Below are 27,997 nucleotides of genomic sequence, written 5' to 3' on the forward strand. Positions count from 1 at the left end.
GACAACTCTCCTGAGATGACAAGTTAAAAGAGAACAGCCCAATGTCTTCAAGAAATAAATTCCGCCACTAAAATAAATTTTTGACATCTTATTTTGCAGGGGGTGGGGAATGTCAACAAGCCCAATAAACTATAAGTTTAGTGCCATTTCTGTGCATCTGTGCTGTTTGAGCAAACCAACTCCTGCTTTCAACCATAACTGTTTTGAAAGCCGCTGAGAGCCATTAAGGGAATGGCCACATGGATATTTTCTTAGTTAAAAATAAATTGATTGCACAATGGGGCTACCCTCACTATAGTGAGAAAAATAATCTAAGAATGCCCCAAAGGGGGAGCCTTTACAGGTGATCTTTATCATTTTGGCACAGTTGCCTTTTAGAGACTGGAAATTTGGATTGTTCTTGCTCAATTTTCACCAGGGATCTGCTGATAATCTCCCAAGGAAGCCCAAGGCATTATAAACCAAAGCTGAAAAGATTACCTCAGAAAGCCTAGCACACATGTGATCTTCCCATCCTTCTTCAGGTGGATATTCAGGGATAAATACATAGTCTGCACCACAAGCTAAAGCACTAACAAGTGCCAGATACCTAGGGCAAAGAAGGAAATTGCCAATCAGTATCTGACGTAAACACCACAAGAACATTTTACTAAAAGTGGTTTATCTTGGAGATACGTACCCGCAGTGTCTTCCCATCACTTCCAAGACGAAGGTCCTCTGATGGCTACAAAAATCACAAGATAGATCAACAACCAAAACAAACAGTAAGATACTATTCAAACGTACAAATCTTGAATTTGGCATTAAGTAGATGACTCCTATGCTTTTTTTTTTTTTTGCTTATTTATTTATTTTATTCTTGTTCCTCCTCCTTCAGATGGACTTTCCTTAATTCATGTTCTAGCTGCCAGTTAAGTATACAGATAGCCCTCGATTTACGACCAGAATTGAGCCCAAAATTTATGTTAAGTGAGATATTGGTTAAAAAGTGAGTTTTGCCCCATTTTACGATCTTTCTTACCACAGTTGTTAAGTGAATCATTATAGTTGCTAAGTGAATCTGGCTTCCCCATTGATTTTGTTTGTTAAGAGGTCACAAAAGTTGATCAGATGCCCCCGAGACATTGCAACTGTCATAAATATGAACCAGTTGCCAAGCATCTGAATTTTGATTACATGACAGTGGGGATGCTGCAATGGTCGTAAGTGTGAAGAGTGGTCATAAGTCATTTTTTTCCGTGCCAGCGTAACATTGAACAGTCACTAAATGAACTGCTGTAAGTTAAGGATTAGTTGCAAAGTAACATTTTATTAAAAAATCCCTAAGTTTTGTTTTCCTCATTTCTCTATAATTATGGAGTTTAAGAACAATATATTATTTACAAATTACCCTTTACATTTGCTACAACCCTTGTTTCTCTCGAAAATAAGACCAGGTCTTATTAATTTTTTAATTAATTCTTAATTTTTGCTCCAAAAGACTCATTAGGATTTATTTTCCGGTTAGGTCTTATTTTCAGGGAAATACGGTACTAAAATGCCTCCATCTGGCTGACAATCTTAATGTGAAGGTTCTGACAGATGCCAGATGACAGACTAGAAATGCTTTTATGAGTTGACACTTAACTGGGGCTTATATTAGAAGCATCCTGAAAAATCACACTAGGGCTTATTTTCTAGTTAGGTCTTATTTTCAGGGACACACCATACCTTTCAATTATGGATGCTCTGGGAAATAAAAGAAGATTTATGCAAATTTTCTCAAACATGTTTCTTCTTATTGGCTTACAGAATTATGCAACGGACGATGAAAGCACTAGAAAAGAAGAATCCTGGTTCTTCCTTCCCCTGCCATATGTTTGCGTGCCACTCCTATCAAAGCACCTCTCTAACGATGTGACAAATGCCAGTGAAAGTGTTGAAAGGGCTCAGCTGCTCTTGCTAGGAATTTATGCATGCCTTCTAGGGCTCATTTTCCATCCCTCTCTAGCCAGCCAAAGATTGCAAACTTCCAAAGAGCTGCTTCCAGCTCTTTGATGGCAACAGAATTTATACAAAAGCTCAAAGTTAAATGACATGCTAAGCCATGATGTAACATCATGAAGATTATATAATAAACTACAGTGTGATCCTGGCATACTGAACAAAATATTTGGGGGGGGGGGTTGAACTGCAAGTAAGGACTGGGCAGAAAAATGCTCCTGAATTTTTCTTTCTTTACTGGTTTTCATTCAGTTAGACCAGAGGTCAGCAACCACAGCTCTGGAGCTGCATGTGGCTCTTTCATCCCTCTGCTGCGTCTCCCTGTTGCCGGTCAGCTCCACAATTGATAGGGCTTTTGATTAGGACAGGTAGAGGAAAAAGGACACCTCACTAGGAGGAGACTCTATGATGGGGGAACTGGACTTCCGTTCGGCAGAGGAAAAAGGACGCCATGCTAGGAGGAGACTCTATGGTGGGGGAACCGAATTTCCAGTCGGCTCCAGAATTGAATGGGTTAGGCCCTTTGTGGCTCTTTTGAGTGTTTAAGGTTGCCGACCCCTGAGTTAGATGAAAAGGGGTATTTGCCTTTAAAATTCCTTTCGAAAAAAACAACATGGAATGTCTTTGTATTAAATTCATGATAAAATTCTCAGGGGATGTTTATGACTAATTAAATAATATGGACGATCTGAACTCTCCCTTCCACGCTTCTTCAATGCCAAGAGAAGACACCGTGGGGGAAAAAATCCTCCCATTAACCTTTTTCAAGGTATAAAAAAGTTTGGAAGGGTAATATTTACCTTGATTGGTAATTAAAAAAAAAAAAAAGTAATACCAGCTGTAGCACCTATCATGACATCAAATATGGAGTAAAGTGGCAAGTGGCATTTCTGAGAGAATAAAATCAACTATCTTAACAATAAGTTTTAAAAAAGAGTGTTTTTCTCAAGGACAAATTTCTATACAGTTAGTCCTTGACTTACAAGGACAATTGAGCCTGATTTTTTGTTACTAAGTGAGACACTTGTTAAATGAATTTTTGCCCCCATTTTATGACTTTTCTTGCCACAGTTGTTAAGTGAATCACTGCTGTTGTTAAGTTATTAAGTGAATCTGGCTTCCCCACTGATTTTGCTTGTCTTCTGTCTACCTTCTGTTGCAAAAGGTGATCACATGATCCCAGGACACTGCAACCGTCATAAATATGAGTCAGTTTCCAAGTGTCTGAATTTTGATTTTGTGACCATGGGGAATGCAACAGTCGTAAGTGTGAAAAACTGTCCTAAGTCACTTTTGCTATTGTAACTTTTTATAGTCAGTCACTAAATAAACTTTTTAAAGTCAAGGGCTACATGTATAGCATTTCCATGCAGTTATTTATGAAGCATCTGAAACAAAGGAAGAATTTTCCTATGTCAGGGAAACTTATCTTGAAATGTACTAGAAAGAAAATATATATTTTTTTACTCATTTTGGCCTCCGGCTGGGTTTTTACACTTAGTTATTTGTTGCAAAAAATTCCAGGTTAGACTAACCACAATTTGGTCTTTTGAGGTACAATAAGCCATTATTAGCTTTAAAAAGGAAATAAATGCTTCCAAAAGCGTGAAGGGGCAGGAGTGGGCAAAAGAGGATTTTTTTTGCTGTTCATATGGAGGACCTGAAGTGGATTTCAGAGTTTCTCAGAAGCTGATAAATTATTATTACAGCACCAAATATCCTATTCCAAAAAATGTTAATGTGCATTGTATCTTCCGGAAAAAACTGAAAACTGTAGAAGTTCTTCAACTATGGCAAATCTTCCTGAAGGGATCCATATCAATTGGTTTGCTAAAAAGTGAAAGAAATGGAATTTTCTAGGCAACACGAATACCTTTATTGTTCCATCTCTGGAAAAACATAAGGGGAAAAGGCCATCAGAATCTGGATTCATATATCACACTAAGCCAAACCTCAAAGCTGGGGATGTTACTTAGAACCCTGACACCAAAATTTGCTTAAGCATGGAAGTCTGTTCACACCTAATCAGATACCATGGTTTATAAACCAAAATGAATAAATTCCTACAAGTTGTTATACTAAATCAGCAAATTATCTTTTGGCTTAGTCCAATCTATGAATGTAGCTTTTATGTATAACTTCTCTGTGGCTAGGTAAGTTTTAATGGCCAAGGAAGGCAGGAAAAGCTATGGTTTCACAGTTTTCTAAAGTATGAAGCAGGAATATTATTTTTAGGAATAAATCTATCTTGACATTGTACCTAATTCCTCTTCTTGGTCATATAATATAATACAGACAATGTGGTATATAATTATTACTTCCTTATCTTGGAATTTTAGCAGAAGATTGAAATTGATGAGGTTTTGGTGCCTTTCAGTATAACTCTTAAAACTATGGATATTTAGCTTTTACTTGAATTGTACTCTAGAGCTTTTACTCTAAAGGTCATCCCAAATTTTCTGACATTTTTCCAGTGAATCAAATACCTTTGAGCAGTAGTCATGATGGCATCCACCACTTCAATGATTCTATGCAGGGCAGAATCTGTGCCAATAGTCATGTCTGTCCCACAGAAATCATTGTCAATGGACCCAACCATTCCCACAATGTTGAGGTAAGCATAGTTCTTTACAGCTTCTTCTTCAATCTCACCTGACCAAAAAGAAAAGAAAAAAAAGTAATAATATATCCAGAAGTACCCAAGAAACATCTCTTCCCTTTGAGTGTCAGAGAGATCTTTAGAATAGAATAGAATTTTTTATTGGCCAAGTGTGATTGGACACACAAGGAATTTGTCTTGGTCCATATGCTCTCAGTGTACATAAAACAAAAGATACCTTCATCAAGGTACAACATTTACAACACAAATGATGGTCAATATATCAATATAAATCGTAAGGATACCAGCAACAAAGTTACAGTCATACAGTCATAAGTGGAAAGAGATGGGTGATGGGAACGATGAGAAGATTAATAGTAGTGCAGATTTAGTAAATAGTTTGCAGTGTTGAGGGAATTATTTGTTTAGCAGAGTGATGGCCTTTGGGAAAAAACTGTTCTTGTGTCTAGTTGTTCTGGTGTGCAGTGCTCTATAGCGTCGTTTTGAGGGTAGGAGTTGAAACAGTTTATGTCCTGGATGTGAGGGATCTGTAAATATTTTCACGGCCCTCTTCTTGATTCGTGCAGTATACAGGTCCTCAATGGAAGGCAGGTTGGTAGCCATTATTTTTTCTGCAGTTCTAATTTAGGACAATCTTACAGTCTCAAGGTATACATAAATATTACTTTAGCACTGTATAATTGTATAAGGATGTAATATGGAAAGAGACAAGTTATTAGATCTTTCATTCGGAATGTAAACTATATGCTGTGTTATAGTAATTTCCTTTTGGCTGTTTTAAGAAGGATGAAAAAAAAAACAGATTAGATGCCACGAAGACTAGCCTCATTGGATACTCTCTGGAATGTCTGAGAAGCTGTGGGTTTTTTGTTCACATGGGTGTGAAAAATTTCTGGTGGCAGATTTGAATAAGGTCTCTCTCCATTCTACAACCATTGCCTATTAGGAAGGGGGGAGGGGGAGGGGGAAGGGGAAGAGGACAGAGTAGGAAACAGTAGCTCATTTGATATCATTTTTGTTTGTGAAACATGGCTGAACTCATCCCTTCCTGACTCCATTATCTCAAACAAAGAATATCAAGTCTATCGATCAGATCGTGAAAATCGAAGAGGTGGTGGAGTGGCTATCTTTTACAAAAAGTCACTGAATCTAAAAAAATATCCAAGTAGCATATAAACTTTCTCTTCCTGAAACTATTGTATGCGACCTATCCCTTGACACTACTCTTCGATTCTTACTATGCTACAGAGCCCCTGACTATGACATTACCCATGCAAATATGCTAACCTCAATGCTAAATGGGCTACCTCTTGCCCATATCCTCTCATCTTCCTGGGTGACCTAAATCTACCTCTCATTAACTGGATAACTAATGAATGTTCAACTGACCCAATCCATGCTACACTATACAACGCTGTTATAAACCTAGGTCTTGAACAACTTGTAACTAACATTACAAGACTCAACAACTGCCTTGATCTCATATTCTGCAACAATTCAAACTCAATTTACGGACTACAAATTAAAGAACCTTTTTCCAACAGTGACCATTGCATGATTGATTTTCGTCTCAATATACGTCCATACTTCAATCGTCATAACAACAGTATTCCCAACTACAACTTCAAAAAAGCCAATTACGACCTTATAAACAACGATCTTTCATTTCTGGACTGTCAAAATCTGTTTGCAACCTGCATAACCGCTGAAGACCACTATAGAGTCTTCCTACTTGAAATCAATAGAGTCATTAAACTATATGTACCACAAATGACTACCATGATCAGTAAAAACAAACTACCCATATCAATAAAAAAGCTTCAATCAAAAAAAAAATCCCTCTGGAAAAGAAACAAAAAAGGCTATGTTACAAATTTCAAAAACCGCTACAGAAATATATGCAACCAAATAAAAACTGAATGCACAAATTGCCACACCAAGCAAGAAGAGAACCTTCTGCGCACAAATTCCAATCGTGCCTTTTATAATTTTGTTAACAATAAACTTAAAGACTCAAGATCCATCCCACCACTAAAAGATTCTAACAACAAAGAATGCAATGATGAAACAGTTAAAGCAAACCTCTTCAACATTTTTTTTGGCTCAGTTTTTGTTAACTCTGATAACACATATCCGACATTCCACAAACGTACCAGCAATGATTATGATGACTTAACTCATATAGATTTCACAGAAGATAACGTTGGAAAAGCTCTTCATAACTTAAAATCATCGCTATCTATTGGACCCGATGGACTATGTGCATACTTCTTAAAAAAACTTTCCATTAATATAGCAGAACCCCTAAGTATTATTTTTGATAAAGCTTTCACGACCAGTTCCCTTCCCAAACTTTGGTCACTAGTCACAGTCATCCCTATCTTCAAAAAAGGAGACCCTAGCTTAGTCGAAAATTACAGACCGATCTCTCTTTGCTGCGTCACCTGCAAAGTCATGGAATCTATCATCAACCAATCCATTACCTCACACTTAGAAACTAACAACCTACTCTCCAATAAACAATTTGGTTTCAGGAAAAAATTATCATGTAACTTACAACTTCTCCACCGTAAAAACATATGGACTACAAATCTTGATTAAGGCAAATCAATAGATGCAATCTACATACACTTCTGCAAAGGTTTTGACTCAGTAGTACACGACAAACTTCTCCTAAAACTAATATCCTATGGCATCTCAGGACCCCTCCACAAATGGATATCTGCTTTTCTGTCTAACAGACAACAAGTGGTCAAAATTGGCAATGCTTTATCAAATCCTGTTCCTGTCAAAAGTGGCATTCCCCAAGGCAGCGTCCTTGGACCAACACTCTTTATTATATACATTAATGATCTTTGTGACCATATCTCAAGTAATTGTGTTCTCTTTGCTGACGATGTCAAACTATTTAACACCACAGACAGTAGTGTATTTCTATCATTCAAAACGACCTTGATCATCTAACCGCTAAAAATTGGCAGCTCCAAATTTCAACCAGCAAATGCTCAGTCTTACATATAGGAAAAAAGAACCCAAACACTAAGTACATACTAGATGGACATTACCTTACAGACAATCCCCATCCTGTTAAAGACCCTGGAGTTTTCATGTCAAATGATCTAAGTGCCAAAGCCCACTGCAACTACATAGCAAAAAAAGCTCTAAGAGTTGTAAACCTAATTTTGCGTAGCTTCTTTTCCAAAAGCACCACACTACTAACCAGAGCATATAAAACATTTGCTAGACCAATTCTAGAATACAGCTCACCTGTTTGGAACTCTCACCATATCTCTGACATCAATACAATTGAACGTGTCCAGAAATATTTTACAAGAAGAGTTCTCCATTCCTCTGAAAACAATAAAATACCTTATCCCACCAGACTTGAAATCCTAGGCTTAGAAAACTTGGAACTCCGTCGCCTTCGACAAGACCTAAGTTTAACTCACAGAATCATCTATTGTAATGTCCTTCTTGTTAAATACTACTTCAGCTTTAATTGCAATAATACTAGAGCAACTAATAGATTTAAACTTAATGTCAACCGCTTTTGTAATGTATCTTTAAGAGTTTGGAGGGAAAACTGAGCGGGAAAAGCACGTTGCTGATTGGACAAAGCCTCTGGCTAAACTGTATATAAAGAGAGGGTTTCCCCAGCCCGGGTCGCTGGGTTCACCATATAGTAAAGAGCTGTTGTCACTATCCTGGTCTCCTGCCTCGTTATTGCCCGAATTTAACACTGGCGACGAAGGTGGGATCTCGAGGCTAAGAGCGCCAGGAAAAAGCTGAAGTCACCAGGAAGACGCGAACCCAGCAAACAAGGGGCGGAAAGCAGCGATGTCCAGCTACACACCGCCAGCGCCATTCGACCCAGCTAAGGAAAAATGGGGGTCATACATGGCTCGTTTCGAGTGCTTCCTCGAGGCGAACGAACTTCAAGGAGTCTCAGACAACAGGAAGCGAGCGTATTTCCTGAGCCACTGCGGTCCAGAGGTTTTCGATACTGCAGAATCGTTGGCGGAGCCAACACCGGTACAATCGGTGCCGTGGCAGACCCTACAGACCGTATTGAAAGCCCATTATGCACCAACGCCGTCCAAGTATGTGCGACGGTACGAATTCAGGGAGCGTAGGCAACAAGAGGGCGAGTCCATCAGCGTATACATGGCAGCCCTGAGGAAAGCCACGAACCATTGCGAGTTCCGAGACTTGGAAGAGGCATTGCTGGAGCAACTCATTCGTGGGGTCAGGGACATCCGTTTGCGACGGCGGCTGCTGTCCAAAAGCAACAGCGCTGGCAAGCGCCTTGGCCGAAGCCAGGGCTAACGAGATGTCTACCCAAGCGGCGGAAACCCTACAAAAGCAGGTCGCACCAACGGCTGGTGCGAAATCAACCCCGGTCCACAATGAAGAGGTCCAGGCCGAGTCGGACGGTGAGGAGGAGGAAGGAGTCTTCCACACCGGGAGGCCGGAGAAAGAAGACCGGGGTGACTGTGCGAGTTGTGGAGGGCAACACCAACGACAACAATGCAAATTTAAGGATGCGACTTGTCGGCGGTGCGAAAGGAAGGGGCACATAGCACAGGCCTGTCGAGCACCCCAACCTTCCGCCAAAATTCAAACTGACCAACCAGAGCGCGGAACGGCGGGCGGCCCGTGATTGGTCAATTCAAAAAAGGCGCGAAGTTGAATCAGACTGTCGTGAGAGTGGGCCACGCAGCAACACGCCTAGAAAAAAAAATCTTTACGAAGCCAAAGATTGAGGGGGTGCCGTGCCGATTGGAGGTGGACACAGGCTCAGCGATCACGATCATGTCCTGGGACACTCTCGTGAAAGCCTTACCCGCCATCGCAAAGCGCAAGCTGAAAACACAGAAATTAAAGGTACAAGACTACCAAGGGAATCGCATCCCTGTTCGAGGGGTAACGTCCGTCCACGTCGAGTATGGACAATACAAGAAAACTCTGCCCATCACCATAGTCGATGGGACCCTGCCAAGCTTGTTGGGACTGGACTGGTTCCGAGCATTGGGCATGGGAGTGACGGGAATCTTCAGAAACGAAGTCAACCTCAAAGACACACTCATGAAGGAATTTGAGGACGTTTTCAGAGACTGCCTGGGCAAGTACACGGGGACCCCTATTTCGTTTAATTTAGACCCACAAGTTGCCCCTATTCGTCTAAAGGCTAGGAGGGTCCCGTTCGCCCTAAAGCCCAGGATTGACCGGGAACTGGACAAGCTAGTAAACCAGGGAATTCTAGTGCCAGTTGACCATGCTAAGTGGGAGACCCCTATAGTCACCCCAGTCAAACCGGACGGGTCGGTCCGGATTTGCGCTGACTATAAGGCAACGCAACAAAGCGTTGCAAAGAGTCTTACCCGTCCCTGTGGTACAGCACTTACTGCACTCAATGGGGCAAGGGCAGGTTTTGCCAAGCTAGACTTGACCCAAGCCTATCAACAGCTGCCTGTAGATAACAGCACAGCGAGCGCAGACAATTGTGACTCACAGAGGGGCTTTTAAGTGTACCCGGTTACAGTTTGGGGTTAGTGTGGCTCCAGGGTTATTTCAGAACCTAATGGAGCGGCTATTGCAGGGACTACCGGGGTGGTACCATACTTTGACGATGTACTGGTATCCGCTGAGAATCTAGAGGAATTAGGGGTAAGGCTGCGAAAAGTTTTGGGCATTTTCCGGTCTGCGGTCTCAAAGTTAAACTGAACAAATGCCAGATCGGGGTTGAATCTGTGGAATTCCTGGGCTACCGGATAGACAGGAAGGATTCACCCACTGAAAGCAAGGTACGGGCCATCAGGAAGGCCCCGGTTCCAAAGAACAAAGCGGAGTTACAGGCATTCTTAGGTCTGGTCAACTTCTCGCGGTATTCTTAAGAAATAAGGCAACAGTAGCCGAGCCGCTGCATAAATTACTAGCAAAGACGGCTGCATGGTCTTGGGGAAAGGCGGAAGCTAGGGCATTCAAGGGTAAAGAATCTCCTATCGAGTGATAGCCTCCTTATCCAATACAATGGCACGCTGCCATTAATGTTAAGCTGCGATGCATCTCCCTATGGGGTGGGGCTGTGCTCAGCCACAGGTTGCCAAATGGCACAGAAGCCCCTATTGCATATTACTCCCGAACCATGTCATCAACTGAAGGAATTATAGCCAGCTTGATAAGGAAGCCTTGGCTATAGTCTCCGAGTAAAGAAATTCCATGAATATGTATTTGGTCGTGATTTCGAAATCATCACGGACCATAGACCTTTGCTAGGCCTGTTGGCAGGCGACCGCCCAACGCCCGTGGCACTTTCGCCCAGACTGACCCGATGGACTATCTTCCTGGCAGCGTATTCTTACAAACTACTACACCGGCCAGGGAAGGAATTAGGGCATGCAGACGCCCTGAGCAGATGCCCGTTACCAGAGACTATCGAAGACCCCACTCCGGGGACACCAGTTCTGCTAATTGACTCTTTGGACTCTGGCCCAGTCACATCCAAAGAGGTGGCTCGGGCTTCGTACAAGGACATTACAATAAGGACTGTAATTGGTTGGGTACAAAGAGGTTGGCCCGCTGCGCCGGGCGAGCATTTTAAAGAGTTTGTAAAAAAATGTGGGGAACTCTCAGCTCAAGGGGGGTGCCTGCTATGGGGGGATCGAGTGGTGATCCCGGAGAAATTGAGGGAAAAGGTATTGGGGCTCCTTCATGAAGGCCACCCAGGGATCGTGAGAATGAAGGGTCTAGCGAGAAGCTATGTGTGGTGGCCCTTAATGGACACGGAAATTGCTGAAAGGGTAGGGAAATGCCAGGCCTGCCAGGAGTCCAGACCGCTACCCCCAACGGCCCCGATTCGGGAATGGGAGAGACCCCAGGGCCCTTGGTCTAGGATCCATATCGATTTTGCCGGCCCCTTCCACGGCCAAATCTTTCTGGTAGTAGTCGATGCCTACTCCAAATGGCTGGAAATCATTCTCATGAGATCCATGACAGCCGATGCCGTGACTTCAGTCCTACGGCACCTATTTGTAACCCACGGGTTGCCCGACACTTTAGTATCCGATAACGGCCCGCAATTCACGGCAACCCAGTTTGAGGGGTACTTGGCAGAGGAGGGCATCCGACATGTCCTCTCGGCGCCTTTCCACCCTGCGACGAACGGCCTTGCAGAATGTTTCGTTCGGAGCGCAAAGGAAGCATTGTCCAGAATCAGGCCAGGCGATTGGCAAACAAAAATCGATACATTTCTAGCAGTCCAACACAGAACCCCCTGTGTCACAACTGGCCGCAGCCCGGCCGAACTATTAATGGGTCGGAAGCTTAGGTGTCCACTAGACCGTTTAAACCCAAACTACACACCAGACGGTTACAAAGGGGCACACGGTAAAACAAGAGGGATGGCAGTAGGCGACTTAGTGTGGGCACACAACTACAGCGAGGGCCCGACCTGGTTAGCAGGAAAAATCCTAGAGATAACAGGACCAAAATCATATCTAGTAGAGATAGAGGACGGCCGGGTATGGAAGCGCCACATAGACCAAATAAGGAAACGCATAACCGGTAAATCAGAATCAGACGAAACAGGCCCTGACTATTCAATGTTTGAATCCACAGCTGACTCAAACCCGGGGCAAACGCGGGACTTATCTGAGTTCCAGGAGGTCCAGCGACGCCAACCGGTTCCTCCTGAAAACAGCAGGGACGACTCTGCCAATAATTCAGGGCCGGATGGCCTAGAGGAGGAGCTGAGAGGAACAAACAGTCCCTCCGGTCAGCTCGACTCACTCCCAGAAAATGAATTGCGCAGGCCCGAAAGAGTCAGGAGACGCCCAGTCTACTTGAATGATTACGTAGAAAAATAAGATGTTAATTATATGTAAATGTTGGTAAAGTGTTCTCTGGGAGGGAAGGAGTGTAATGTATCTTTAAGAGTTTGGAGGGAAAACTGAGCGGGAAAAGCACGTTGCTGATTGGACGAAGCCTCTGGCTAAACTATATATAAAGAGAGGGTTTCCCCAGCCCGGGTCGCTGGGTTTACCATATAGTAAAGAGCTGTTGTCACTATCCTGGTCTCCTGCCTCGTTATTGCCCGAATTTAACAGCTTTAATCTAGATTGCAGAAAATATGACTTCTGTAACAGAATCATCAGAGCTTGGACTACTTTACCTGACTCTGTGATCTCTTCTCATAATCCTAAAAGCTTTAACCAAAAACTTTCTACTATTGACCTCACCCCATTCCTAAGAGGACCATAGGGAGCGTGCATAAGCGCACAAACGTGCCTACCGTTCCTGTTCTATTGTTTTTCTTTTCTTCTTCCTATATATATGCTTATACCTCCTTATATTTACTCATATATGTTTTTATATATTATATAATCTTTTTGTATGATACCTATATATATTGTTGTGACAAAACAAATAAACAAATAAATAAAAAGAAAATTGGTATAAGTGGACCAATGGACTGACTTTATCAAAGATGGTCTCATATGGATTCACATCTATAAGGTTAAGTTTTTATGCTGTGGTGGTCAGTAAAAAGCCATTTCAGACTTATCAGAAAGACTCTGCACATTTTACCCTGTTATTCGTGTTTAAATGAAAGCAGTTACCAAGAATGGCCCAAATGGTGGATCTGAGCCATTTCTACATATCCACTCTCCCTTGCAACTTTAACCAAGAAATAGGAAATCATGGGAACTTCTCACTGTTCCGTTCACAAGGACCAGCAAATATTTTCTGAATGTCTGAAGGTGATAACAAGCTCTTTCAGTTCTGAATGCCAGCTTCCCCAAATAGAGCACAGCTTTCAGTGAAGAAACATATTCTTGTAGGCTGAAGACCTGAAGGAGCTTGCACAATCAGTATTGTAAGGCTGGTTCGAATTCATCTTCGCAGTCATTTTTCTTACCACAAATAGAGGGCGTTTTTCAGAACTGCCATTTTCATAACAGAGAGGCAAACAGGAAGCTTAGCGCAGAGAGAGAGAGAGAGAGAGAGAGAGAGAGAGAGAGAGAAACTTTCTGTCAACTTTCCCTTTTCACGGGGTGAAATCTTGCACATGCCTGTTTGGAACTACTGCAAAAGCTTTCGTGTGCGGGAATATCACAGTTTACAGAAAATAGGAAGTAAAAATGGGAAAAATATGAAAGTGAGAAAAGATCTCTAGCATCTGGACAATTTCATGTACCCAGTGAACAAGCTTTGAGACATTTTGCTGGCTGTGAATGTTAAGCTATGTTTGTGATGGTTCCAGCTTCAGAGTTCAGCTTCCCCATTTCTTAACATTCATCCTAAAAATAGAAGTCAGCTAAAAATAACAACAAAAGTAGCCAGTCCATGTCATCAGTATCTGAAGAGTTCTGATACTGATGAGGCCTAGCAAATCTTCTAAAGGATAAAATTGCCGGCCCTAATTCATCCTCTTGACCTATCTATATTTTTCCTCATTTCTCCTAGCAGGGTAATTATTTTCTCTCAAGAAAAGGAATCGGATCATAAAATATATGAAATGAAATGAGTCCTTTAAGCCAGCCCTAGATCAGCGAAGCAATCCAAATTAATCCGTCTTTGTGCAGCTTCAATTTGTTATTGATATAAAAGGAGGGATCTGTAACAGGAAACTTAATAGTCGTCCAGATCTGACATGGGAAAAAGAGCACACACACACACACACAAAAGGAAGTGAAGTTAGGGATAAATGAAACAGGTACACTGACTTTATTTGGCTAACAAATAAAGGGTGGAGAGCAGTGGTGAAATGTGAAATTTGTTACTACTGGTTCTGTGGATGTGGCTTGTGGGGTTAATGTGACTGGGTGAGCGTGGCCAACTTTTTTTTTTTTACTTTTAAAATCATTTTTTCTACAACCTCTTTGGCCAAAGAGGTTGTTAAAAAATGCTTTTAAAAGATTCCTCTGACGATCCCAGCTGAGTTGTCTGATTGTCAGAGGCTTTTCTTTTCTTTTAAAAGCATTTTTTTTGCCTTTAAAAGAAAAAAAAAGCCTCTGACGATCCCAGCTGAGTTGTCTGATTGTCAGAGGCTTTTTTTACTTTTAAAAGCATTTTTTCTACAACCTCTTCCACCGAAGAGGTTGTAGAAAAAATGCTCTTAAAAGCCTCTGACGATCCCAGCTGAGCCGCACAATCAGAGGCTTTTTTTTACTTTTAAAAGCATTTTTTTGGCTGAAGAAAAATGCTTTTAAAAGTAAAAAAAACCAATCTCTAATGATTGCGCGGCTCAGCTGACCATGGGGGGAGGGCAGGGATTTTTGCTACCAGCTCTCCGAACCACCCACCGCCATCGCTACCGGATGGATGGATCCGGCGATCCAGTCTAAACCGGGAGCGTTTCATCCCCTGGGCGGGGGAGATTAGTTTAGCCAAAGATTTCACAGATAAGATGTTGGGGATGAATTACACAAAATAAAGAGGTTGACACAAGTGATCAGAAAGACAAGATGAATGGAATGGAATGGAATGGAATGGAATGGAATGGAATGGAATGGAATGGAGTGGAGTGGAGTGGAGTGGAGTGGAGTGGAGTGGAATCAGAAGCCAATGACAACAGAATTCCAGAGAGAAGAAGACTGCAACAAATGAGCGAACCAGTGAAGGATAAAAGGGGTGCCTCTGTACAATGTTGGGAGTGATTAGACTTTGCAGTGGATTTAAAAAAAATATGAGTGGTTAAGGGAGAGTGAAAAGGGAGAAACATAAAAGTCAAAACTCTGTATCTATTCACCAGGGTGGTTGATGGATTGTTTATCAATGGATGAAGAAAATATTGCAGGAAGATGCATGAAAAATGTACATAAAAGAAATTTGAAATGACTGCGAAGCTCCCAAGCAGCAATATCAGAAAAGCAAATAAAAGTGACCATGTTATGAGCATTAGTACACAGTATTTTTACCAGATTGTTGGGCACTCATTTTCTTGCTTCATTTGCAAGACGTACTTCATTATCAATGAGTCTATTCATTCATAAAAGCAAACAAAAGCAAGACACCAAGACAACGCTGGCACAGTTCACTGCATATGCCTTCTGTCAGGCAATTCAGGGACAAATAGTATGGTGTTCTGACAAGCACCTATGTCTGTCATTCATACTGGAATTATGATTTATAAATGACATCAATTAATTTAATCAGCATTTAAGAGCATAGAATCCCTCTATGAGGGAGATGGGAAGTTCTAAAATATGATAGATGGATGGATGGATGGATAGATGGATGGATGGATGGATGAATGGATGGATGATATGACAGACAGACAGACAGACAGACAGAGCAACCATTAATTATTTCCAGTGCAACTGAAATGTCATGAAGGATTTCAGCACATAAATGGAGGATGAGAGGAAAAATTAATAGGAGGTGACTAGGACCAGAATGAACTCATGATGTTGCAGACAAAGGAACTATATAGAGAAGTGAGGTCAGCAAGATAGCTGAAACTCAGAACTGATAAAACTGATAAAAATACCCAAGCAGAAGGGCCGTGGTGGCTCAAGGCTGTAAGAAGCCTGTTATTAAAACCAGCTGCCTGCAATTACTGCAGGTTCAAGCCCCACCAGGTCTAAGGTTGACTCAGCCTTCCATCCTTTATAAGGTAGGTAAAATGAGGACCCAGATTGTTGGGGGGGCAATAAGTTGACTTTGTAAATATACAAATAGAATGAGACTATTGCCTTACACACTGTAAGCCGCCCTGAGTCTTCGGAGAAGGGCGGGATATAAATGTAAACAAAAAAAAAAAATCTCTGGAAATGTGGCTGTGGCCTGTAAACTAAACAACTAAAAGATCAAAAGAAAACTGATGTAATTCCCCAAGGGGAAATAAAAATTGCCAACACTAGAAGGAATGTGTAAGTGTGCAGTTACATTGGCTCTTAAAGGTGTACGTAGCAAATCTATTCCCAACAGTGTTGGGATCCTATTTGTGAATCTCCCTGAGTGGTGGTGATGATGATGATGATGATGATGATGATGATGATGATGATTTATTCGATTTTTATACCGCCCTTCTCCCGAAGGACTCAGGGCGGTGTACAGCCAAAAGTAAAAACAGACAATACAATATACAATTTAAAATGCAAATTAAAAAACTTATTTTATAATTGGCCTAAAAAACTTTAAAATATATAAAACTAAAACCCCATTAAAATTAATATTAAAAAATTTAAAATCGACGATAAAATTTAAAATCGACGATAAAATTTAAGCCAGCCCCGCGCAAATGAAAAGATATGTCTTCAGTTCGCGGCAGAAGGTCCGAAGGTCAGGTATTTGGCGTAAACCCAGGGGAAGCCCGTTCCAGAGTGTGGGAGCCCCCACAGAGAAGGACCTTCTATTTTCCAAGTATTTGGAAAAATTGATGCAATTTCTCAATCTCACATAGCTTTCATAGATACAGTTAGAACAATTAATCAGTGGAATTGCTTGTCTCCAGAAGTTGCGGGTGCTCCATCACTGGAGGCTTTTTTAAAGAAGAGATTGGATAACCATTTGTCTGAAATGGTATAGGGTCTCTAACTGAGCAGGGGAGTGTTGAACTAGAAGAAATTCAAGGTCCTTTTCAACTCTATTGTTTGTTACAATGACATCTGCAAAGCTAGTAGTTTCACCCTGTCATGCTGCTATGACTATGTATTTGTGCAATATCAAAAGGCTGTTCATTATTCATTATGTGAAGGACCATGAGAAACAACCTGGCACAGGATGATGACTCAAGAACATTCCATATGGATGCTTCCAGAGTCCAAATTTTTCATTCCCTCCGCCTTATTCATTGCTTCAGTTTTCTAGACTTAGAACATGTCTGAATTCCAAACAACTGAATTTGGGATCTTCTTCATATGAACCAGGTCTCCAATCACCAAGGAAGAAACCTTTTTAGGATATCTGAGCTTGTTCTATACTAAATAGATATTACAGCTGTCATTAGTTTAAATTGCTTTTTGTCACAACTTGGATTGAAAAGGTGGAGTTTAGGAACCACTGCTTACATTTTCACCAATTGTGGGTTTCAAAATATTTTACTACCAGTTCCATGGGCGTGGCTTGGTGGGCATGGTAGGGGAAGGACACTGTAAAATCTCCATTCCCATCCCACGCCAGGGGAAAGATCCTGTAAAATCTCCATTCCCACCCCAATCCAAGGGGAAATCCCCATTTCCCCCCAATCAGCTAGCAATTGGGAGGCAGAGAATACTTAAAATTTCCACCTAAATTTCCACTACTTAAAATTTCCACTACTGATTCTCCAGAACTGGTCAGAACCTGCTGAAACCCACCTCTGATTCTCACAATCGGACAATGTCAGCACTTTGGGAAATGAAGTAACAGTACAGAAAATACAGGTAGTCTTTGAATTGCAACCATCACAGTCATGACTCATGATGCCTATAGAGAAGTCAGTCACAGGGCCAACCTGATTTCACAATCTTTTTTGTAGTGATGGTTAAGCAATGGATGCAACAGTCGTTAAGCAGACCTATGGCTTGCTATAGATATGGGTTTGCCAAAAACCTAAAGTAAATGCCAGTTTTCAGGAAAACCACCATACAATGTGGTCAAGTGACTGCAGAACATGCAAATGGCCACAGCCCAGTTCCAAGCAACTAGTCATGTGATCAGGAGGTGGGGCATGAGGCCATCAGAACTTCAAATCCAGGTTGTAAGTACCCCCACCTCCAGGTAAATCAGTTATAATTTCAAACAGTTGCTAAGCAACTAGTTGTAAGTTGAGCAATACCTAGTTCTTGTGGCATGCAATGGTGATTCAGTGCTTTGACAGCAACCAGATAACTTACCATTTCTTGCCAACTCCTCTAACAGGCCGCTCCACTCTGCCCGAAAGAGATTAGCACCGGTTAAGCTGCCATCTCCCCCAATCACACAAAGGTTTGTGATTCCATACTTCACTAGATTGCAGGCCGCTTTCAAGCGACCTTCGCGAGTCCGAAAAGCTTTACAGCGAGCACTGCCAATAACAGTCCCCCCCTAAAAGATAGAAGGAAAAGTTCAGCTGAGAAAAACAGGTCTCATTTCAGTGGTCATAAATCATCCCTAGGCAATATTCAGGGCCCATTGGAATAGGGAAAAATATCACACGTATTTTACAAAGCTACACGAAATTCCTATTTTCAAAAATGAAAATATCTGCTGTTGTTCCACTTTCCTAACTTTGTTGGACTTACTGTTCTCTTCCTCCACACCCTCAGAATGCCCTGTAGATGTGTAAACACAGTAAGATTATAATAGGAGGCAGGAGGAGATTTGGGTGCTGGCCAAATCTTGTGAAACAGATAATCTGTGTTGTGTATGATTGCAATATTCAAATGCTTAATCACAGGTATTGTGCAGTCACCTGCCCATAGAGGCAAAATAAAAAAAAAATTGCACTGTTGGAAGGCCTGATAGATCAGGTTAGGGACAGATCATCGTGGAGAAAAAACTATCCATGTGGTCACTAACAGTCAACACCAATTTGATGGTCCATAATCAATTGAACACTATACCGGTACAAAAGAAAATTGTTGTGTAAGTTGAAAACGTTGCGGCTTTTCAAGATATTTTACTGATTCCTCAGTAGGTAGAAAAGGGCCATGGAACTGATGCTGAAGAGCAGCACCCTCAACCCAAAAGCAGTTAATAAACAACTCCCAGAATATCTCAGTTTTGTAAAAGGTCTGATAATTAGACAAATGAAAAGCAGAATGAAAATACACCAGACTTCACTTGGTGTATAGCTTCTGTTGCAAGCACACTGGAAAAATTGGAGAGCAACAGAAAACAATAATGTCGGAAAGTCTTAATGTCTATGGATCATAGTTGTTTCAAAGGTGTGTTTCCAAATGGCAATTGGACTGTTTTTTTGGAGGGGAAGGAGGGGTAGGGGTAGGAGGAGGAGCAGGAGCAGGAGAAGAGAAGAAGAGGAGGAGGAGGAGGAGGAGGAGGGAGTAGTAGTAGTAGTAATAGTAAAGGTAATAGTAAAAGGTAACGGTAAAGGTTCCACTCGCACATACGTGCTAGTCGTTGCCGACTCTAGTAGTAGTAGTAATAGTAGTAGTAGTATTTTGAAGCTTTCTGGATGAGAAGTGAAACATCTTCTCCTTCTACCTCAAGGAAAAAACAGTACAGTTGCCTTTTGAAAAACACCTTTGAATCAATAAGTCTTCTTGATCATTCAAATATGTACATTATTTGAGCTCTAGTTTCAGTCTTTTGTAGATGATTTTGTATAGTATCAGGTAAACATCTGTATTAAAATTCTCCTTAATTTGGTACCTACCACTTGGAGGATACTTGAAACACTCTCCCATGTAACTTCAACAATATTTTCACCCCCATCAACCATCCCTTGGTATCCCTGCGAGGCGAAAAAAGTAACAGTTTATATGAGAGAGAAGGAGAGAGGGAAGGAAGGAAGGAGAAAGATGGAGAGAATATATAACACATATAAGGAAACATATTTTTTCAGATTACGAAATTTTAAGTTTACACACTAGAAATACAAGCAAGTACATGAACAGGAAAATTCTCAGGGAACTGGTGAATTTCCTTTGTTGCAAATCGCTGCGATTTCAGTTTATTTGGATTAAGGTCAGATACATTTAGAGTTTTGATGCCACCTTTGACTCATCTTGAAAAACTCTAAGCAGGATCAGACTTCTACTGCACAGTTGAATTTGACACCGGAAGAAACCTCATGGCTATAGGTTAAATGTCTTGGAAAAAGGTAGACGTGATTCATTTCTGAATCATTACCAAAAAACCTACATGGACGCATCCATTGTGTGGATTAACAGGGTTAAGCCTGACATTTTTGGTTTTCCTTTTATTAAAAAAGATAACATAATCAATAGTATTAAACAGTGCAAAAGTTGATAAAATCTTCAGTGCTCCCTGTTCCTGAAACTACTAATTTAACTGTACAACTGCAACTCATTAGAAGAACTTTATTCCGTTACTAGGAGACAAAATGCCAACATTAAGACTATATCCAGGGCTTCCAGTGGTAAAGGCAGGCTGCTGCATGCTCTGTTACATAAAATATTTGAAACGTGTTGGTGTATGCGTGCGAATTTGCACTTCACCAACTTTTTAAATTAAATGCCAGCTGTCTACCAATACTGATAGAATCTCCTGTAAAACAGGAAATGTTGCAATGACTTTCCCATTTTAGCAGTATGTCTGTAACTTCTAATCAGCAGGAGTTCATCTAACTCAAGAGAGAAAGATGAAATAGAGGAAGATTAGGGTCAAGTGTAATAATGGAAGAAAAAGAATGTGGCTTTTATTATTAAACTTGCATTTGCAAACTAGACGCCCAGCGTGTATCCCTTACTTACTCTAGGTAGCCCTAGGACTGTCTAATTTCAGGGCAAGGTAGACAAATATTCTCACATTATCCATATTTATACTTTACTGTGGACAGAAGCCACATGATGAGTCCAACCTAGAACTAAGGAGAAATTTCCTGACAGCGAAAACAATTAATCAGTGGAATGGCTTGATTTCAGAAGTTGTGAGTGCTCCATCACTGGGAGCAATGGTGAAATCTGAACCAGTTTACCACCCGTTTGCTGCACGTGTGCACTAAACGCGAGGTGCGCAGGTGCAGTGCACGCCAAGAGGAGGCATGGGTTAAGTAGAACAGTGCACAGGGGGAGTGATCAGCTGTAGCCCACGATATTTCTTTTTTACTTCTAAAAGCCTTTTTTTTACAACCTGTTTGGCTGAATAGGTTGTAAAAAATGCTTTTAAAAGTAAAAAAAAAGGCTCTGATGATCATGCGGCTCAGCTGTGATTATCAGAGCCTTTTTTTTTACCTTTTAAAAGCATTTTTTAAAAGAAGAGGCAAGCAGGGGACTGGGCAATTGGGTGGGCATCAGGGATTTTTGCTACCAGTTCTCTGAACCACCTGCCGCCATTGCTACCAGATTGGCCGATCCGGTCCGAACCGAGAGCATTTCACCCCTGACTGGGAGGGTTTTAAGAAGAGAATGGACTGACATTTGTCTGAAATGGTATAGGGTCTCTCACTTGAAAAGGGTTAAACTAGAAGACTCCAAAGGTCCTTTCCAACTCTGTTACTTCTGTTCTGTTCTGTTCTGTTCTACCATCTATTCCATTCCATTCCTATCCTATCGCCATTGTACTCAAGATTTAGATGTGGAATGGGGAATCAATTGTCCTTTGCAGAAAAGCTTCCACAATACAATAACAATATGTCCAATTATGTTCCAGTATGTGCAACTACTTCTTCTTGGCAGCAAAAATAATGCATTAAAGGGCACAATATCTCTTATTCGTTTTTTGGGGGGCGGGGTTTTTTTAATAAAATAGTCCAGGTAAACCAAAATCATTAGAGCCTGTTCCTCAAGAGGCATTGGCTTTTTTGGTCTCTACCTTATATTTTGAAACGAGGGAAAGAACATTTTAACATCTGCACTTATCTGTTAGTCACAATTTCTTAATTTTCAGCTCCTTTCTCCAAAGCTATAGCATTAAAACCTCCAAGTTTGAAGCTGGGATGTTTCTAACATCCCCTGGGTGCACCCTACATAATGGAGACCTGGCACATTTAATAAAGTACAGGTTGACTTACAACCATTTCTTAAGTGACCGTTTAACGTTAAAACAACACTGAAAAAGGTGAGTTATTATTGTTTTTTCACACTTAGTGACTGCTGCAATATCTCCATGTCGTATGTTCAAAATTTTGGCGCTTGGCAACTGGCACATATTTATGACAGTTGTAGTGTCCCGGGGTCATGTGAACACCTTTTGCAACTTTCTGACAAGCAAAATCAATGGGGAAGCCAGATTCACTTAACAACTTGTGTTGCTATCTTAACCACTGCAGTGATTCACTTACCAACTGTGGCAAGAAATAAAATGGGGACAAAACTCACTTAATAACTGTTTCGCTTAGCAACATAAATTTTGGGTTTAATTGTGGTTCTAAATCGAGGATTGCTTGGTGCATATAGCTTTGTAGCATAGGATTAACTGCCTTATTGGGCTTTCTTTGCCAAATCACTTATTTGCATATCACAAAATGGCTTTTAAAAAAAATATAAATAAATTAACATTCCCTACTTTCCTTAGGGAATAGAGGCAAGGGAAACATGGGATCTATTCAGAAGAAAGACCGATAGGTTTGAACTGGATGGGGAGAAACAGACTCAGACTCAATCCATCCAAGACGGAGTGGCTGTGGATGCCGGCATCTCGGTACGGTCAGCTGCAACCGCAGCTGACTGTTGGGGGTGAGTCATTGGCCCCGACGGAAAGGGTGCGCAACTTGGGCGTTCTCCTGGATGGACGGCTGTCGTTTGAAGACCATGTGGCGGCCGTCTCCAGGAGAGCTTTTTACCAGGTTCGCCTGGTTCGCCAGTTGCGCCCCTTTCTGGACCGGGATGCCTTATGCACGGTCACTCATGCTCTCGACACTTCTCGCCTGGATTATTGCAATGCTCTCTACATGGGGCTACCCTGAGGTGCACCGGAGACTTCAGCTAGTCCAGAATGCAGCTGCGGGTGATTGAGGAGCACCACGTTGCTCCCGGGTAACACCACTCCTGCGCAGTCTGCACTGGCTACCTGTGGTCTTCGGGTGCGCTTCAAGTTCTGGTTACCACCTTTAAAGCACTCCATGGCTTAGGGCCGGGTACTTACGGGACCGCCTGCTGTTACCTTATGCCTCCCATCGACCCGTACGCTCTCACAGAGAGGGTCTTCTCAGGGTGCCGTCCACCAAGCAATGCCGGCTGGTGGCCCCCAGGGGAAGGGCCTTCTCTGTTGGAGCTCCTACTCTCTGGGACGACCTTCCCCCCGGTTTGCGCCAAATAACTGACCTTCGGACCTTTGGGAATTAAAAACTTATTTATTCATCCAAGCGGGACTGGTCTGACTTTTTAGATTTTTTAAATTTCTAAATTTTAAATTTTTAAATTTTCTGTAATTTTATATGGGGTATTTTAGGTTGGTCAATTTGACGGTTTTAATTCGGCCACTATTGAATAGGTATTTTAAATTGATTTTTAACTTTGTATACTTATTGCTTTTTATCTTGGCTGTACACCGCCCTGAGTCCTTCGGGAGAAGGGCAGTATAAAAGTTTAATTAATAAATAAATTAATTAATAAATAAATAAACTGCAACTAGACCTTTTTAAGGTTCAAGGTCAACAATCTATTAACTCATTAATCATATTTAAGTGCTGCAGCCTAAAATAACTATGGTAAATCAGCTTTGGGACATAGCTGGGAAATTGCCCTACATAATGGAGACCTGGCACATTTAATAAAGTACAGGTTGACTTACAACCATTTCTTAAGTGACCGTTTAACGTTAAAACAACACTGAAAAAGGTGAGTTATTATTGTTTTTTCACACTTAGTGACTGCTGCAATATCTCCATGTCGTATGTTCAAAATTTTGGCGCTTGGCAACTGGCACATATTTATGACAGTTGTAGTGTCCCGGGGTCATGTGAACACCTTTTGCAACTTTCTGACAAGCAAAATCAATGGGGAAGCCAGATTCACTTAACAACTTGTGTTGCTATCTTAACCACTGCAGTGATTCACTTACCAACTGTGGCAAGAAATAAAATGGGGACAAAACTCACTTAATAACTGTTTCGCTTAGCAACATAAATTTTGGGTTTAATTGTGGTTCTAAATCGAGGATTGCTTGGTGCATATAGCTTTATAGCATAGGATTAACTGCCTTATTGGGCTTTCTTTGCCAAATCACTTATTTGCATATCACAAAATGGCTTTTTAAAAAAATATAAATAAATCAACATTCCCTACTTTCCTTAGGGAATAGAGGCAAGGGAAACATGGGATCTATTCAGAAGAAAGACCGATAGGTTTGAACTGGATGGGGAGAAACAGACTCAGACTCAATCCATCCAAGACGGAGTGGCTGTGGATGCCGGCATCTCGGTACGGTCAGCTGCAACCGCAGCTGACTGTTGGGGGTGAGTCATTGGCCCCGACGGAAAGGGTGCGCAACTTGGGCGTTCTCCTGGATGGACGGCTGTCGTTTGAAGACCATGTGGCGGCCGTCTCCAGGAGAGCTTTTTACCAGGTTCGCCTGGTTCGCCAGTTGCGCCCCTTTCTGGACCGGGATGCCTTATGCACGGTCACTCATGCTCTCGACACTTCTCGCCTGGATTATTGCAATGCTCTCTACATGGGGCTACCCCTGAGGTGCACCCGGAGACTTCAGCTAGTCCAGAATGCAGCTGCGCGGGTGATTGAGGGAGCACCACGTTGCTCCCGGGTAACACCACTCCTGCGCAGTCTGCACTGGCTACCTGTGGTCTTTCGGGTGCGCTTCAAGGTTCTGGTTACCACCTTTAAAGCACTCCATGGCTTAGGGCCCGGGTACTTACGGGACCGCCTGCTGTTACCTTATGCCTCCCATCGACCCGTACGCTCTCACAGAGAGGGTCTTCTCAGGGTGCCGTCCACCAAGCAATGCCGGCTGGTGGCCCCCAGGGGAAGGGCCTTCTCTGTTGGAGCTCCTACTCTCTGGAACGACCTTCCCCCCGGTTTGCGCCAAATATCTGACCTTCGGACCTTTCGTCGGGAATTAAAAACTTATTTATTCATCCAAGCGGGACTGGTCTGACTTTTTAGATTTTTTAAATTTCTAAATTTTAAATTTTTAAATTTTCTGTAATTTTATATGGGGTATTTTAGGTTGGTCAATTTGACGGTTTTAATTCGGCCACTATTGAATAGGTATTTTAAATTGATTTTTAACTTTGTATACTTATTGCTTTTTATCTTGGCTGTACACCGCCCTGAGTCCTTCGGGAGAAGGGCAGTATAAAAGTTTAATTAATAAATAAATTAATTAATAAATAAATAAACTGCAACTAGACCTTTTTAAGGTTCAAGGTCAACAATCTATTAACTCATTAATCATATTTAAGTGCTGCAGCCTAAAATAACTATGGTAAATCAGCTTTGGGACATAGCTGGGAAATTGCCATAGAAAATTGGGTACTGAGTCACTAAGAACAGGGACGTTGTCCAGATCTGATTTAAACAAGGAATAAGTTTTCAGCCTTGCGTTTTCCTGAGATGCTTTGACCACAGAGAGCTACACCAGAGGGTTAGCTATCACTTCAAAAGCCCTCCTTTTTCTCATATGCAGCAGACATAGTATTAGAAATAGTATTCAACCAAAACAATACAAGAGAACACAATAGATAAAAACTCATGGTAAACCGATCCAAACTAGACTGCAGAAAATACAACTTAAGTAACAGAGTGGTCAATGCCTGGAATGCATTACCTGACTCTGTGGTTTCTTCCACAAATCCCCAAAACTTTAACCTTAGACTGTCTACTGTAGACCTCACTCCATTCCTAAGAGGTCTGTAAGGGGTGTGCATAAGCGCACCAGCATGCCTACCATCCCTGTCCTAATGTTTTCTTTTATTCGTATCCTTTACGTGTGTTTATAATTATGTTTACACTTGCATCTGTCATAAAAATACATGCTTGACGAAATAAATATATATATATTTTTAAAAAAAGGTCTCCCACAAGAGCAGGGAGTTGCACTAGGTGACTTCCAAGGTCCCTTCCAATACTATTACTCTTACTATTACTTCCAGAAATGTTTTTACAGCAGAAAAATACCATTTCAGCTGACTTCTAGCCATTGTTCTCCAATCTCATTGTTTCCAAATGAGCTGGGCTTCCAGGCTCCCCTGTCAAAAATCCCAGCTCTCAATTCCAGGAACTCCGGTCTCGGGCTACAAACTAGGCAAGGCTGTTAGGAGTAAAAGTCTGTTTTCTATGACACATTTCGGTATCTTAAAGCAGATTGCACTGGAATCAAAGAGTGATAACACAATCTTTTGCTGGAAGAAACGTATCCAGGCTGAGTTCTGTTTGCTGAATACCAAACTTAGCATGCCTTGCTTGCACTGACCAAGAGCAGACACAAAAGAGCTATCAGAACAGCAGTTCGGCTGACAAGGGGGCTCCATTTTCCCACAACCTCAGAGCACATATAATTGCTTGGCAAAACATGTCAAACCCTAGCAGAGGGATGAGGGTGGGGGAAGAGTGGGAGAAGCCATTAGCTGAATAAAGATGAGGGACTTGGAACTCACTCAATATACCAAACTTATAAAAGAATTCCAGCACAATTATTTCTCCTATCTGGCACAAAACAGAAGCAATGGTTAACGTCAATTAGACTGCACCGCACTGCATAGTAAACCTAAGTTGAGATTTTAGTGGACAATTTTATCAACTTCTTTCAAAGTGACATTCTCTACATGGGTTTAGACGGGTTTATCACATTGGCCATGATTCTCAGCCAACAGTGAGAATTTCACAGCACAAATAACCCCCAACTTAAAACCATTTGTTAAGTGACCATTCAGACTTACAACAACACTGAAAATAGTGACTTATGACCAGTTTTCATAGTTACGACCTTTGCAGCATCCCCACGATCATGGGATCAAAATTCAGTCACTGGGCTCATATTTATGACTGTTGCTGGGGTCATGTGATTATCTTTTGCGACAAGCGAAGTCAATGGGGAAGCCAGATTCACTTTACAACTACGTTATTAACTTAACAACTGAAGTGGTGCACCTAACAACGGTGACAAGAAAGATCATAAAATGGGCCAAAACTCACTTAACAAATCTTGAGCTCAATTCAGGGGTGATATGCTACTGGTTCGCTCTGGTTTGGGCAAACCGGTAGTGATAAAAACTACCGGTTCGGGAGAAGCGGTAGTTAAAAAAAGCTACCGGTTCCTTCGAACTTCCAACAATCAGCTGTGCAGTGGGGTTTAGCTTCACTAGAAAGCAGGAAATCCTGCTTTCTAGCAAAGCTAAATCATGCGCCACAGCTGATCCCCCCCTCACTGTTCTACTTACCTTCCCAAGCCTCCTTTTGGAACGTACTGTGCATGGGAAGGTAAGTAGAACAGCGGGGGGGGGGGGGGAATCAGCTGTGCAGCACAATTTAGCTTTGCTAGAAAGTGGGAAATCCTGCTTTCCAGCGAAGCTAAATTGTGCACCATAGCTGATCCCCCCCTACCTTCCCAAGCCTCCTTTTGGCGCGTACTGTGCATGGGAAGGTAAGTAGAACAGCAGGGGGGCGGGGGAGATCAGCTGTGCAGTGCAATTTAGCTTTGCTAGAAAACAGGAAATCCTACTTTCTAGCGAAGCTAAATCGTGCACGACAGCTGATTCCTCCCCTCGCTTCTACTTACCTTCCCAAGCTTCCTTTTGGCGCGTGCTCTGCATGCAGCACACATTTGGCATGCACTGCACGTGCACGGCCAGCGAACTGGGTAGCAAACCAGTTCAGATTTCACCACTGG

The 27,997-nt window shown here is 41.8% G+C and overlaps 1 protein-coding gene across 11 annotated transcripts in view; it reads right to left on the bottom strand.

Moving 5' to 3' along the window:
* PFKP (phosphofructokinase, platelet) overlaps window positions 1–27,997 on the bottom strand; it is a 103,093-nt gene that overhangs the window by 46,501 nt on the left and 28,595 nt on the right. For 9 of the 11 annotated variants that reach the window (XR_009155165.1, XR_009155164.1, XM_058183911.1 and 6 more), the window contains exons 3-7: window positions 19,905–19,982; window positions 18,424–18,613; window positions 4,470–4,635; window positions 680–724; window positions 481–589 (exon numbers count right to left, since the gene is read on the bottom strand). Coding sequence is in view for 9 of the 11 variants with exons in the window: in XM_058183911.1 (XP_058039894.1) it covers window positions 481–589; window positions 680–724; window positions 4,470–4,635; window positions 18,424–18,613; window positions 19,905–19,982 (588 nt within the window). In the remaining 2 variants the exon portion in view is untranslated. The remainder of the gene's footprint in view (window positions 1–480; window positions 590–679; window positions 725–4,469; window positions 4,636–18,423; window positions 18,614–19,904; window positions 19,983–27,997) is intronic. The other 2 variants (XM_058183912.1, XM_058183915.1) reach the window with 2 other exon arrangements.

Source organism: Ahaetulla prasina, chromosome 4, assembly GCF_028640845.1.
Source record: "Ahaetulla prasina isolate Xishuangbanna chromosome 4, ASM2864084v1, whole genome shotgun sequence".
Lineage (NCBI taxonomy): Eukaryota > Metazoa > Chordata > Lepidosauria > Squamata > Colubridae > Ahaetulla > Ahaetulla prasina.